The 13,997-nt window shown below is 58.5% G+C and overlaps 2 protein-coding genes across 2 annotated transcripts in view; one reads left to right on the top strand and one right to left on the bottom strand.

Annotated features, from left to right (window-relative positions):
• LOC105493348 (family with sequence similarity 83 member G) overlaps positions 1 to 6,655 on the top strand; it is a 31,211-nt gene extending 24,556 nt beyond the window's left edge. Inside the window, exons 4-5 of the mRNA XM_011760929.3 lie at positions 186 to 1,452; positions 6,120 to 6,655. Of these exons, the coding sequence (XP_011759231.2) occupies positions 186 to 1,452; positions 6,120 to 6,509 (1,657 nt within the window). The 3' untranslated portion in view covers positions 6,510 to 6,655. The remainder of the gene's footprint in view (positions 1 to 185; positions 1,453 to 6,119) is intronic.
• LOC105493349 (solute carrier family 5 member 10) overlaps positions 1 to 13,997 on the bottom strand; it is a 69,040-nt gene that overhangs the window by 43,514 nt on the left and 11,529 nt on the right. The window contains exons 6-9 of the mRNA XM_011760930.3: positions 8,714 to 8,819; positions 8,449 to 8,529; positions 6,650 to 6,855; positions 2,043 to 2,178 (exon numbers count right to left, since the gene is read on the bottom strand). Of these exons, the coding sequence (XP_011759232.2) occupies positions 2,043 to 2,178; positions 6,650 to 6,855; positions 8,449 to 8,529; positions 8,714 to 8,819 (529 nt within the window). The remainder of the gene's footprint in view (positions 1 to 2,042; positions 2,179 to 6,649; positions 6,856 to 8,448; positions 8,530 to 8,713; positions 8,820 to 13,997) is intronic.

Here is a 13,997-nt window from a genome sequence, read left to right as displayed (position 1 = left end):
ACCAACTTGCTTGACATCCCAGACTCAGTCTGACCCCACAGTATGCACCTGCTCTCTGCCCCCATTCACTTCTCGATCCCAGGGCCCTGTGGCCACAGTCTGAGGCTCAGCAGCTGTGGGTACACAGGGGCTGCTGGGAGAAGCAGGGTCGTGTGCCTGACCGGCGCCCCCTCCCTCTGTTGCAGCTTCACGTGGTCGGCCGCGCGGACGGACCGGAATGTGATCTCCGTGCTGTCTGGCCAGGTGGTGGAGATGTTCGACCGGCAGTTCCAGGAGCTGTACCTCATGTCACACAGTGTGAGCCTCAAGGGCATCCCTATGGAGAAGGAGCCGGAGCCAGAGCCTATTGTGCTGCCCTCTGTGGTCCCCCTGGTGCCTGCGGGCTCTGTGGCCAAGAAGCTCGTCAACCCCAAGTACGCGCTGGTCAAGGCCAAGAGCGTTGATGAGATTGCCAAGATCTCCTCTGAGAAGCAGGAGGCCAAGAAGCCCCTGGGGCTGAAGGGCCCAGCGCTGGCCGAGCATCCAGGGGACATCCCCGAGCTGCTGCCACCCATCCACCCAGGACTGCTCCACCTGGAGAGGGCCAACATGTTTGAGTACCTGCCCACGTGGGTGGAGCCAGACCCAGAGCCTGGCAGCGACATCCTGGGCTACATCAATATCATCGACCCCAACATCTGGAACCCCCAGCCCAGCCAGATGAACCGCATCAAGATCCGTGACACCTCCCAGGCCAGCGCCCAGCACCAGCTGTGGAAGCAGAGCCAGGACAGCAGGCCCCGTCCAGAACCTTGCCCTCCCCTAGAGCCCAGTGCCCCCCAGGACGGCGTCCCAGCTGAGAATGGCCTCCCCCAGGGGGACCCTGAGCCACTGCCCCCTGTGCCCAAGCCCCGGACAGTCCTTGTGGCAGATGTACTAGCCCAGGACAGCAGTGGTACTGGCTGGGCCCTGGAGCTCCCCAAAGAGGAGGCTCCCCAGAATGGGACAGACCATAGGCTACCCAGGATGGCAGGCCCAGGCCACGCCCCACTCCAGGGGCAGCTATCTGTGACCCAGGATGACCCCGACAGACTCGGGGTGGGGCTCCCCAATGGGCTGGATGGGGCGGAAGAAGAAGATGATGACGACTACATAACCCTCAGTGACCAGGACAGCCACTCAGGCAGCTCCAGCCATGGGCCTGGCCCCCGACGGCCCTCAGTGGCCTCCTCTGTGTCAGAGGAGTACTATGAGGTGAGAGAGCACTCAGTCCCTCTCCGGAGGCGCCACTCAGAGCAAGTGGCCAACGGGCCAACCCCACCACCGCGCCGGCAGCTGAGTGCCCCCCATATAACCCGAGGGACCTTTGCTGGACCCCAGGGTGGCTCCCCGTGGGCCCAGAGTCGGGGGAGAGAAGAAGCAGATGTGTCGAGGAGGGTGCAGGCCCAGCGCTCCCCAGACAAGGAGGCACAGGTGAGTCAGGGTCCCTGCACACCAGGGGTCATGAGTCCCTCCCTGCCAGCCACCCAAGAGCCCGAGCTGCTGTCTTCTGGGCTACGGTGTCCCTAACTCTGATGACTTCAATTCCCTTGTTACAGATGGGGAAACTGATGAACAGGCAGGGGTGGGAACCATACAGGGCCGTATGGAAGGCCATCGTTAATGCTGGGGACTCTTGGTCCCAGAGTCCTGAAAAGGCAACCTAAGGAAATGACGTTTCACCACCCATACGTCTCCAATGCCTGTAGTTAGAGGATCTTGATGGCACCTTCCAGGTGGGTGACATAGTCCCTAGTTTGCAGATGAGGAAACGGCGGGGCACAGGGACATTCGTTTACAGCCTTGAGGTCACGCATCAGTAAGTGATACCTGTCCAGACCTTGTACCAAGCCACATCCATGTTAATCCCTTTGATTGTGGCCCTGAGGACCACTCTTCCCCACTCCCCAGGTTGGGGAACAGTTCACATCTATCCTTTGCCTCTCCTGGTGACCTTTGCAGGACAAGGTCTCAGAACCCTGGGTGCCCTGCAGCCTGGGCTTAGTGCCCGGAGCCCGTCCTACCTGGGAACAGTGCGCGGCTAATCATGCCCGGCATGATGATCAGGCCCATGGGGAGCATCTTGAGGTAGCTGGCCAGGATGGAGCCTGCCTTGGCATGGTTCAGGTCCCTGGCTGACAGTGACCGCTGCACGATGACCTGGGGGTGGAGTGCGAGACGGAGTGAGTCCAAGCCTGAGGGACGCTTGTGTCAGGATTGGTCCTTGATGGGCCTCAGGGAGTGGGCATGAGGCACGATGATGTCCCATTAGCCCCCGACCCGCCCAGAACAGCCACACTCAAAGCCCCAATACTGTCAGCAACCAACCAGGAGAGCTCGCTTCAGCAGGCCAAGCAGCGAGAGCCGAGGTACACTCATTCCCAGGGACTCAGTCCCCTGACCTGCCAATAGGGGAGGTGTGGATCCCTGGCAATTGTCAGGGCTGGAGGAGACCCTGGGTGGGGTGGTATGGGGACACACACCCCTACCCTCATCTCCTGGACCCTCATGACAGCAGCTGGCACGTTCATGATTCTAGGAGCAGACATTGGCACCAACTGTATTTGCATGGCTGGCAGAGTTCAGGCGCTTTAAGACCTGGGGTTTGGAAAGCTTGCAGTTCAGTAGCAGAGGGAGGCTAGAAGCTACCTGAGGGCATCGGCCCTTCTGGGTGCCTTCGGCAAATCCTAACCAGGCCTTTCCAGATTTGCAGAATGGGAGGAGGGAGCAGTAATATGGACCCATAATGTCTGAGATCCCTCCCAGCACTGATATGATTCTACTTCAAAAGAGTTACTTTTTAAACAGCTTTATTGAGGTATTCACAGACCGTATAATTCCCTCAGTCACAGTGTACACTCCCATGGTTTTTAGTATGTTCACAAAGCTGTACGACCTATGACTCTGAAACGTAAGTATTTTTCCTTTGCAGTTCCACAGTTTAAGTCACCACCTGCGACTCAGCAGCAGGAAGCCTCCATGATTTTAACTTACTTTCCAAGCTTGCTAGTTTAACGGATAGCTCCCAGCATCTACCCCTAAGCTGTGGATGTCACGGAAACATTAATTACAGAGGCTAGGAGTGTCTGCGGGCTGCAGCCTCCGAACGCAGGGCAAGCTGCTGTCCTTCCTGCTTCTCTGCCAGCTTTCTGTGACTTGGGAGAAGTCCTTGCCTCAGACTGGGCCTCAGCTGTCCCATCTGGACAATGAGAGAGTTAGATGCTGGTTCTGTCTAGGTGCTTGGGAGAGAAGCATTTCCCTAAGACCCTGCATGTCGTTCTGCCATTGATGGGATATTTGCCTCTATATTTCCATCTGTACTTATGGCAGTTGGCCCTGGGACAGGTGCTGTCACCCCAGGTGGAGAAGCTGAGGCTCAGAGTTCCCATGAGCTGTGAGGCCTGCCAGTCCCCCTGAATAGGGCAGGGTCTTTCCCCACCCCTGACTGTCAGATAGCAAGTCTGGCCCCCCTACTCAGATGTCAGCAGGCCACTGCTCACCCCCACCTCCCAGCACTCGTGTCCAGTCCCAGCCAGACCCTTTTCCCTGAGGAAGCTCTCACTCCCTGAGTGGCCATTTCACCTTGGACTCCTCGTCTGCAAAATGAGGAGAGTTGTTGCAACGACTTAAGTGAGGCTGCTAGTGTAGCCGGCCAAGCCTGTCCCTGGCTCCTCAAGGGCCTCCGCTGAATGTGAGTTCCCTTTCTCAGTGAGTAAGTTTTGGGGTGTGGCCACTGGAGTCAGCACGCTGCCCACGAAAGCTGTGGCTGCTGTTATGACTGAGGCGGCTGCTGCTGATTAAGGGAGGGCACCCAGCCTGGAGCTGCAGCATCAGCAGGTGACAGAGCTGGCAGGACCCTGGGAGGCCTTCTGGTCTGTGCACCGCCCTGTTTCACAAACAGGGACACCAAGGCCCAGGGAGGGGCAGGGGCAGAGCCCAGATGGGAGCCCAGACCAGGGCTCTGTCCACTGGACCCTCTGCCTCTTCGTTACTGGTTTTGTTTCTGGTTAGAAAAATGCCACCCATTTGTCATGGATGAGCCAGAAGATAGTGAACGGCTCACCCCTGTATCCCAGCACTTTGGGAGGCCAAGGTGGGTGGATTACTTGAGGTCAGGAGTTCGAGACCAGCCTGGCCAACATGGTGAAACCCTGTTTCTACTAAAAATACAAAAATTGGCTGGGTGCAGTGGCTCACGCCTGTAATTCCAGCATTTTGGGAGGCTGAGGCGGGTGAATCCCGAGGTCAGGAGATCGAGACCAGCCTTGCCAACATGGTGAAACCCCGTCTCTATTAAAAATACAAAAATTAGCTGGGCACGGTGGTGCGCGCCTGTAATCCCAGCTACTCAGGAGGCTGAGGCAGGAGAATTGCTTGAACCCAGGAGGTGGAGCTTGCAGTGAACCAAGATGGCGCCACTGTACTCCAGCCTGGGCAACAGAGCAAGACTCCATCTCAAAAAAAAAAAAAGCAAAACGTCCCATGGTCTCGGCACACAGAACTGCTGCCTCCCTTCTGACTAGACCGTGGGTGTCTTCGAGGGCTACCCTGGCCCCACAGCAAAATGGAGTCAGACCCCTAGGTGCCCCTAAAAGTCCCCAGTGTCAGTGAGAGCCACGCAGAGACCAGGAACCTCAAGCAGGACTAGTGCCTGGGCTTCTGGACCGAGGCCCCGCATCCAGCAGGCAGATCCAGCCTGAGGGGAGGAGGATAGGGAGATAGGGCAGAGGCCAGGCTACAGCCCGATGCTGGTTGGTGCCCTGAACCACCTGGGGTCAGCAGTGTCCCTCCTCCACCTCCCTGTGTGATCCTCTCTGGGTCTCGGGCTCTTTATCTGTGTAGTGGGGCCCGCCCAACCCTGACCCCAAGGCCAGGACGTGTGCAGATTCATTTGGCTTTGATGGGAAAATCTCCTGACTGATGTTCCACCCAGAGACGCCCGTGCCATGCCAGGCCCATGCTGCGTTGGGAGGAGGTGGGATGTGGCAGTTGTAAAGGGGCTCAGCCTGGCAGGGTACCACATGCCTACTCTGCCCTCCACGGCCAACCTTTCACCAACCCCTGGCCCACTGGGGCTGGCCCTCAGCTCTCCCAGGAGAACTGGGCAGATGCCTGCTGTAAGCCCATGTGTTCCCTGGAGAGCCCTCCCATGAGGCATGGAGGATGTGAGCAGCTTGTGAGCACAGCATGCCGGAGTACAAGGGGCCCTGCTTGAGGACCACGTGTTACAGATGGGGAAACTGAGGCCCAGCCTTCCAGAGCTTCTGATAGCTCCCAGCTGGGGTCCGTTCTTACTGTTGGAACCCAGGGAGGGTCTCTGGGCAGATTCTGATGGAGCCTGTGCTGCTTGGGAGAGGAAGAGCAGAGCTGGGAACCACGGAAAAGTCACTCCACTCTGGGTTCAGATCCGTCTCTGTCTTTGGCCTCAGTGCTCTGTCCTATGAATGGAGCTGGCGAGGCCTACTCCCAGGGGAGGCCCCATGGGAAAGGCTTGTGTGAGCGCTGTTATCGTTCATTCCACAGAGGCTGCCTTATCCTATGGTGGACCCCTGGGGCTGGGTCCAGAGGCATGGACAGTCGTGGGGCCTGTGGCCACTGCTTCCCAGACCTTTTCCCACACACATGCTCCCTGGAGCTGCCCACGGCCTTTGGGACAAGCAAAGCAAGGGCACCATCTGCTTCTGTCCAGAGACGGGAAGCAGTTCATCTGAGGTCACCTGGAGGGCTGGTGACAGGGTCTTGGGGGCAGGGCCAGAGTCACCCCCTGCACTCAACACAAACTCCTGCATTGCTTTCGACAACCCCATTCAGCCCATTTCCAACCACGTCCAGGCTTGTGTCGAAATAGAGGAGGCTGGTGGGGGTGAGCTGGGAGGAAGCTGCCTTGCTACACCCACAAAGGGCAGGATTATTCCTATTACAGACAGGGGAACTGAGGCATCGAGTGATTAAACCAACTGGCCTAGGCCCACTAGCTGGTGAATGGCAGAGCCAGGAGGTGAACCCGGGCCTGCTGGCTCCTGTGTGCCTGAGCAGGGTCCTGTGCTGGGGCGGGGTTGGCCCTTCTCGCTCAGCCTCACTCTCTGCTCTCTCTCTTCCAGGCCCAGCAGTTTCATCATCACAGGGCCCCTGCCTCAGGGACTAGGGATAAAGACGGCTTCCCAGGACCCCCTAGGTACCGCTCTGCTGTTGATGGCGTCCAGAGCTCTACCAGAAACGCAGGCCCAGCCGTGGCCGGCCCCCACCGCTGGCAGGCCAAGGGAGGCCAGGTACCCCGCCTGCTGCCGGATCCTGGCAGCCCAAGACTGGCCCGAAATGCCCGCCCCTTGGCCGATGGCAAGGCCACCGAGGAGCATTCGAGTCCCTTCGGAATCCCATACTCCAAACTGTCTCAGTCGAAGCACCTAAAGGCCAGGACGGGTGGTAGCCAGTGGGTCTCATCTGATTCTAAACGGAGGGCTCAAGCCCCCCGGGACCGCAAAGACCCCTAGCAGCCTGTCCCAGCCTGGAGCCACACCTTCGGAGGCCCCAGCCCGGACTCATGATGCGGAGGGCAGACGGGCCACCTGGGCCTACCGGAGCCCGCTGGGACGGCAGGAAGGTGGGATGGGCGGGAGACGTTGGCACTCACCTGGTCGGTGCACCAGTACCAGGTGGCCATGATGGTCAGGCCAAAGGTCATCCCGGTCCACGGCAGGTCCCCTGTGTGGGGGTCTCGAAACATGTGCATGGCGTCTGCACGCGGCAGGTGGCAGGTGGTGTTGGCAATGGTCCTGGAGGGAATGGCCCGGGCATAGGCTGCCTCCAGCTGCCCGTAACCGCCGATCTGGTCGAAAGCTGGAGGGGTCAGGGTGGGACAGGGACAATTTGGTGGTTGGGGGGCCCTGACTCCCCGGGCTCCCCCTACCTTCATCTCACAGGAAACTTCCTGATGCACCAAACTAGGGTTTTTTTCCACCTCATCTTTCCCAGTGTTTGGAAAGGTGTGAGGGTAGAGGGGTTTTTTGTTTTTTTTTAAAGGTGTATTTGAATGACTATTTTATTTGTATTTAAAATAATACTATTAAGTGAGCATTTTGCACATGGGCACCCCAGTGTCCTGCTGGCCCGGCAGGAGTCACTGTTGGCCTCTGGACACCCATCAGCCTTGGGCAAGAGGTTCTCAGCCAGGTTTCTGATTGTCGATTCAAGGAAGCAACAGTAATTTTTCTTGACATTTGAGGACCTTCCTGAGGCTTCTAAAGTGTTCATCCTGATCACCTGAAGGGTGTGATTTTAGCAGAGCTGAGAGTGGCTGGTGGTGACGTGGCCCCAACCCCCTGAGGCACAGAGAAGAGGGAGACAGAGGTCCAGAGAGGGAAGGGGCCTCCATCAAGACCACACAGCCCATCTGGTGGCCTCAAGCTGGGCCTTTTTCCTCTCCAGTCCGGAACGCCTCACTGTTCCTGTCTACCTCGGGGTCAGGGCCTGGCATGGCCAAGCCCTGGCCCGTCTGTGTCTGTCACTCCCCTCCCTTCCAGACTGGGCCTGGCTGCTGGGATCCCTCTCATGAGGTGGGTCCTAGGGACACTAGAGCCCCTGGTCTGAGAGGAAGAAGCCGGGATGTAGGAAACTAGTTTCCACCCCAGGCCCCACTCCCTAGCCTTTTCCAAGTGGGACATGGAAGAGGCAGCCTGCTGCCTGGATGCTGGTCCCCCAGCATCACCGTTTCCATGGAGCTCAGGCCAGGCTCTGTATTCAGACCAAGGGTTCGTGTGAGGCTCAGAGCAAATGAACAAGTGCCATTCAAGGGTTAGAAACTGCTCAACCACAGGGTCCCAGTGTCTGAGTCTGGAAGAGTCTTTAGACATGTGTTCACTCTCTGCGGGGTCCTCCTGGCTCTGCTTACATACTTCCAGGGACGGTGAGCTCTGTCTCTCTCCGGGCAGCCCTGTGAGCTTCCTGTCTGTTCCAGACTAGTATTGCCAATATCTCCAAGCTCTCTTCTTTCCTCCTTGGCCTTTGTCCTGCAGGAGGTGGCATCACCTCTTGGGATTTTGTACATGCTTTTAAACAATTGGAGGAGCCGCCCAGGCAGTTTTGTGGTCTCCTGGTTGTGTGCCTTCACACCCGCCTACAGCCCCACCTCACCGTCGAGCGCTGAGCCAATGTGGGTGTGGCTGGTCCTGAGTTCCTGAGTCAGCTCCTTGCCAGGGCCAGAGCTGGTAACAGTGGGGCAGTAGGGTGGGCAGCCTCTACCAGCCAGGGCAGTCACTGAGGGGCCAGCAGTGGGGCTGACTGTCTAGTGGCTCAACCTCCTGAACCCACCCACCCCCAGCGATGCTACCCAGAGCCCCAACAGCATGAGTCCTGCAGAGTGCCGGGCAGTGCCAGACTCCACAGGGCTTGCTGTGGGGATAGCCCCGCCATGGCCACAGACCTTGTCCTCACCTTTGATTGTCAGGATGACGGCCCCCACCACCATGATGAGCGTCTGCAGGGCATCCGTGTAGATGACAGCGGCCAGGCCCCCTGCCAGTGGAAGCAAGGTTGCTGGAGAGGGCACTGGCCCCAGGGAGGAAGGACACAGGGAGGAACTTCTGGGGCTCCTGCTGGGGCCACTTCCTGGGCTGCTCCCTCGGGCCTGTAGGAGAAGGTGGCCTTCTGCCCCTTTTACACGTCCCCTGGGTGGATCTCCCTGCTGTGGGCGCCATACCTGCGATGGTGTACAGGGCCGTGATGCCGAGCGTGAGGATGGTGGAGAGGTAGAAGTTCCAGCCCAGGCAGATGTGCACAAACAGAGCCCCTGCATACAGGTCCAGCTGCGGAGGGAGAGAGGCTTGTGTGGGTGGCTGAAGTCGCTGTTAGACCCAGGGCTCCAGCAAGCCACTCCCTAGGTGACCTCAGGCAAGGCCCTCTCTGGGCCTCAGTGGCCTGTGGATGAGGAAGGGAGACCCCCACTCGCCTGTCTGCCTGCATCACGGGGGCCATTGTGAGGTTGGGGGAAGAACTGGCCATGGAGAAGCTGCAAGCTTGTGTGGATGTCAGGGGACGTTACTGTTACTAATAAAGTCCAAAGTGGCCAATGCCCTTCCTGAAAGCAGCGTTGTTATTGAATCTGGCCCCTTCCCCAGGGGATAAAAGGTGGAGCCCTGTCCCCTCGGTTCCCAGGGGGACCTTGATGAGGAGTTTGTGAGGAGTCCGTGAAGACCAGTAGGCCTCAGGAAAAGTGTGTGCTGGGCGGGCCAGGAAACAGAGGGTCAGCCTTGCTTCCTGCCCCCACCCCCCGGTGGGTTTGGAACTGAAGCCTGGAGTGGCTCAGAGGCTGGGTCTCAGGCTGAAGCTGGTCTCCCACTGACTGAACACAGCCCCTGCCCTCGCAGAAGCTGGGACTGCTCCTCCTAAAGGCAGGAGTGTTAGCCTGGAGGCCAACCTCAGCCTGGCATGGGCCTCACAGACCAGCAATCCCACCCTCCACCTGGCAGTGGGGGCCCAGAGAGAGGGAGGGCAGGACCCTGTTGTCTGGGACATGGGCTGGTAACAGGCTTCATCTTGCTCCACCCCGAGTTCCTAAATCTACCGCTCTGCTTTGACTCAGGAGATGCGAGATGAGCCAACACACAGCCTCTGGGGCCAGGAGCTTCCTGAGAAGGCCGGAGACCTGCGCTTCCTAGTGTGGGGACACATCTGCACGAGGCTCAGGAAGTGCAGGCCCCAGGCCCCTTTGAGCTCCCCCAGGCAGGGATCCCTGCCTCCCCCAGTCCCAGGGACACAGGGCCCAGGCGGGTTGGGATCTGGCTCCAAAGCCTGTGCTTCCTGTACCTCTCCCTCCAGGCGCCTCTCAACCTGTCTTAGAGAGACCAGCCAGTTTGGAAACTGGCCAGGGGCTTTCAGTAGAACCTCGGCCCCTTCTGGTCCTTATCTTTGGTTCTCTGTGTGTGTGTGTGTGTGTGTGTGTGTGTGTAGGAAGGGCAGGTGGTTCAGGGGAAGGTGTGGTGGGGGGTGGGGGCTTGATCTGCCTCCAGCCCAAGCAGAGAAGTGCAGAGGTGCTGAGTATCAGAGCAGGACGGACTCTTCAAGCCGCTGCCCCATCAGACTAGAGGAGAAACTGAGGCCCCAGGAAGGGAAAGGACGTCCCCAAAGTCAGCCCCTAGTAGGTATCAGAGATTGGAGTTGCCAGGAGAGGGAAGGTCAAGAGGGACCAGGAGGCTTCTAGAAGGCCCACTACAGCAGCCTGCAAGCTTCTGTCCTAAAGTCACCGCTCCAGGCTCCCGCTGGACCCTGGCTGCCTCTGGACAGAACCCAGGTCTGTGTGCCCGGCCTCTGGCTCTAGCCACGCCAGACATATGGCCCTTCATCCCATGCCCAGAACTTAGCTGCCTCCAGGTCCTTGCTCACCGGCTCACCAGATTTCCTCTGCCCTGGAACATCCCAGCCTCTGCTTCTCATCGTTCAAAACACAGCCATGCCAGCCCCTCTGCTCCTTGAGTTTATTGTTCATGCACCCTCCCTCCTGCCTGCCTCCCTCCTTCCTGCCCTTCCTTCCACGGCGGCAGGCCCCAAAGACTGAAGAGAAGTCCCGCAGGTGCAGGAACAGCAGGAGCAAGGGTGTGTGGTGGGCCTTTCACTGCTGTCTCCCCTATAGACTGGACCCTACATGGCATCCAGTGAAGGTTTGCTGCTGCTGCTGCTGCTGCTAGAGGCCCAGTAGGTGTGCAGTTGCCTGTAACTCCCAGGCAGCCCCCGGGTGAGGAAGTCAGACAACACCTAGCCCTATCCAACCCCTCCTGCAGCCTGAGCACTCTTCTCTGTGGGCCCGGGCAAGCTTCAGCCTGACAGACGCCAAGAGCCACACAGCCCTGGCTCTGTGTCCCTGGTCTGCTGTGTCCCAGCCGCATGGCTTTGAGCAGGCCACTTTACCCCCTGAACCTCAGTGCCCCTGATCTGTGACATGGGGAAGTGGGTGTGGAGCACACATAGCCAGCCACCCAGCCCCTCCATACCTGCCGGCACCCTGCAGCCCCTCCACCCCCTCATCTTGGCACGGGATGGCCCCTGGGACCATCTGAGATAGCCAACTCTCCTCTGTGCCTCCCTCCCCAGTGACCCAGGAGCAACTGCAGCCTTTTTTAATTTTGAGACGGAGTCTTGCTCTATCGCCTAGGCTGGAGTGCAGTGGCGCGATCTCGGCTCACTGCAACCTCTGCCTCCCAGATTCAAGCGATTCTCCTGCCTCAGCCTCCTGAGTAGCTGGGACTACAGGTGTGCGTCATCACGCCCGGTTAATTTTGTATTTTTTTTTTTTTTTTTTTTTTTTTGAGGCAGAGTCTCGCTCTGTAGCCCGGGCTGGAGTGCAGTGGCCGGATCTCAGCTCACTGCAAGCTCCGCCTCCCAGGTTTACGCCATTCTCCTGCCTCAGCCTCCCGAGTAGCTGGGACTACAGGCGCCTGCCACCTCGCCCGGCTAGTTTTTTGTATTTTTTAGTAGAGACGGGGTTTCACGGTGTTCGCCAGGATGGTCTCGATCTCCTGACCTCGTGATCCACCCGTCTCGGCCTCCCAAAGTGCTGGGATTACAGGCTTGAGCCACCGCGCCCGGCCCCCACATGGAACTTGTATCTCCCATCCTTGGTGGGACAGCAGAGAAGCTGGGCTGAGCCCTGCACTGGCAGTAGGAGTTGACTATGATTTCTTCCAAATCTTTTTGGTGTCCTCTGCCCCTGAGCCTTGCCCATTTCCATGGAGGCCATCACCGTCCTCCGGGGCTCCCCCTTGCCACACTCCCCACCTCTGACCCACAGGCCACTACTGTGGATTCCCTCTCCAAAACACATACCCACTCCCCGAAACCTCTACTGACCCCATCCTAGGCCCAGTCCCCTTGCCAGCCCCTCACTGGTCCCTCCTGCACTTGGCTTGTGCAAGGAAAACCTGGGGCTCTGCATTTCTGTTTTGTTTTTGTTTTTGTTTTTAAAAAAACCTCCGCCTCCCAGGTTCAAATGATTCTCCTGCCCCAGCCTCCCTAGTAGCTGGGATTACAGGTGTGTGCCACCACGCCTGGCTAACTTTTTGTATTTTTAGTAGAAACAGGGTTTCACCATGTTGGCCAGGCTGGTCTCGAACTCCTGACCTCAGGTGATCCCCCAGCTTGGCCTCCCAAAGTGCTGGGATTACAGGTGTGAGCCACTGCGCCCGGCCAGGTTCTGCATTCCTACCATTCTAGGAGTAAGGTGCACCCCCACCCGGCAGAGGCCCTGTCCAGAGGCTCTGAGTGGTCCCCACTGCCTCTCTGCTCTTGGTCATCGCTACCCCTCCATATCCCTACGCAGCCCCAGCCCCACCAGCTTCCTGCTCCTGGATTTGCCAAGCTCTTTCCCTGAGGCTGCAGCAAGGCTGGCATTTCCACCCCAGACTGCGCTGTCTCCAGTGAGCCCAATCCCTGATCCTGTCTCCCCATTTCTGCCCCACCCCCCTACCGTGTTTACTTCTTTTATCACACTTTTACCATTTCTTATGATTTCCTTGGTCTGTTTCCTTACCCCGTCTAGATGTCTAGAAAGCATCTATGGCTGTGGGGGGCTCACCCAGGGCCTGGCACACAGTAGGTGCACAGTAAGTAGGCGCTTTCCATAGGGCAGGGAGTGGCAGCCCAGAACCCGCAGGCCAGGCCCAGTCATGCCTTGCAGTATTGTCTGCAGGCACTTTCAGGCCCCAGGGGCAGAGTTGAGGAGTGAGGACAGAGACCATGTGGTCTGTGAAGCTGAAAATATTTCCTCTCTGGCCCTTTGCAGAAAAAACGAGCTGACCCCTGGCACAGATTCTCTCACCTAGACCCACGAGGCATGCGGGCCACCCTGGGGATGTGCCAGTGAGCAAGGGAACCAACAGAGCACACAGCCAGCAGGCATTCCCGGCCCATGGGGGTAGAGCGAGGTAGGGGGCTGGCCCGCGGGGACGGGGGTGAAGATGGAGGGAATGGAAAAACTTGAGGGACATGAGGGAGCCACGTGGATATCCAGGCAGAAGGTTCCAGGCAGAGGCCACAGCAAATGCAAAGGCCTCAAGGTAGGAACATGCCTGGTGTGTCCATGGAAGCGCAGAGGCCAGTGTGGCTGGAGCGGGTGGGGGCAACAGGGCGAGGGAGGGGTGAGGTCAGTGAGGGCGCAAAGCGACCCCGTGGAGGACCTTTACTGCAAGTGGCGTGGGACATCGCGCCCGGTTCCAGAGGCTAAATGACTGGCTAGAGCCCCACGGTGATGGAGCTGGATTTGGGTCCCTTCGTCTGAGGGTCAGGGTGGTGATTCTCCATGTCCTGCCATCGCGGGTCCTCCTGTGGGCCAGTGCCCCTGCCTGAGGGATGGCAGCAGGCACCCTAAGATCTCTGTCTACACAGGCAGCGGCTGGGACAGGTGCTGGACGCGCAGACACATGAGGCATTCCTGGGGCACAGCCCAGTGAGGTCAGGACCTCTGGGGACCGCCTGGGCGCGTGGCACTTCAAACAGCCAGGGTACCAGTCCTCTTGCAGCCAAGCCCAGCAATTAGCGTTCCTCAAGCTTCGTCCTCTGCTTCATCCAGGCAGCCCCAGCATTGGTTCTGAAGCCCAGCCTTGATGTGAGTGGGTGCTCACTGCTTTATAGTTGGGTACACTGAATCACTCCCATCACAAAGTGGAGTTTGAAGGGCCATGTCCTGGCTGCTTCAGGGCAGCAGGGCCGAGGTTGGGCCTCTTGGCCGGGAGGCACAGGCCTGGGTTCTAACAGTAGTCCCTGCCTGACTCGCTGTGACCTGGACCTCAGTTGTGTCATCTGTAAACTCGGAGAGCCGGACAAGATTGTCCCTAAGATCCTCTCACTTCACTGAGCTCTTCCTTCTGCTTTTTTTTTTTTTTTTTTTTTTTGGAGACTCAGCTCACTGTAACCTCCACCTCCCCAGTTCAAGTAGTTCTCCTGCCTCAGCCTCCTGAGTAGCTGGGACTACAGGCGCACGTCACTACATGTGG

Source organism: Macaca nemestrina, chromosome 17 (genome assembly GCF_043159975.1).
Source record: "Macaca nemestrina isolate mMacNem1 chromosome 17, mMacNem.hap1, whole genome shotgun sequence".
In the NCBI taxonomy this organism is placed as follows: Eukaryota; Metazoa; Chordata; class Mammalia; order Primates; family Cercopithecidae; genus Macaca; species Macaca nemestrina.
Note: the sequence above shows the minus strand (reverse complement) of the source record. Positions and strands in the feature narration are given on the sequence as shown.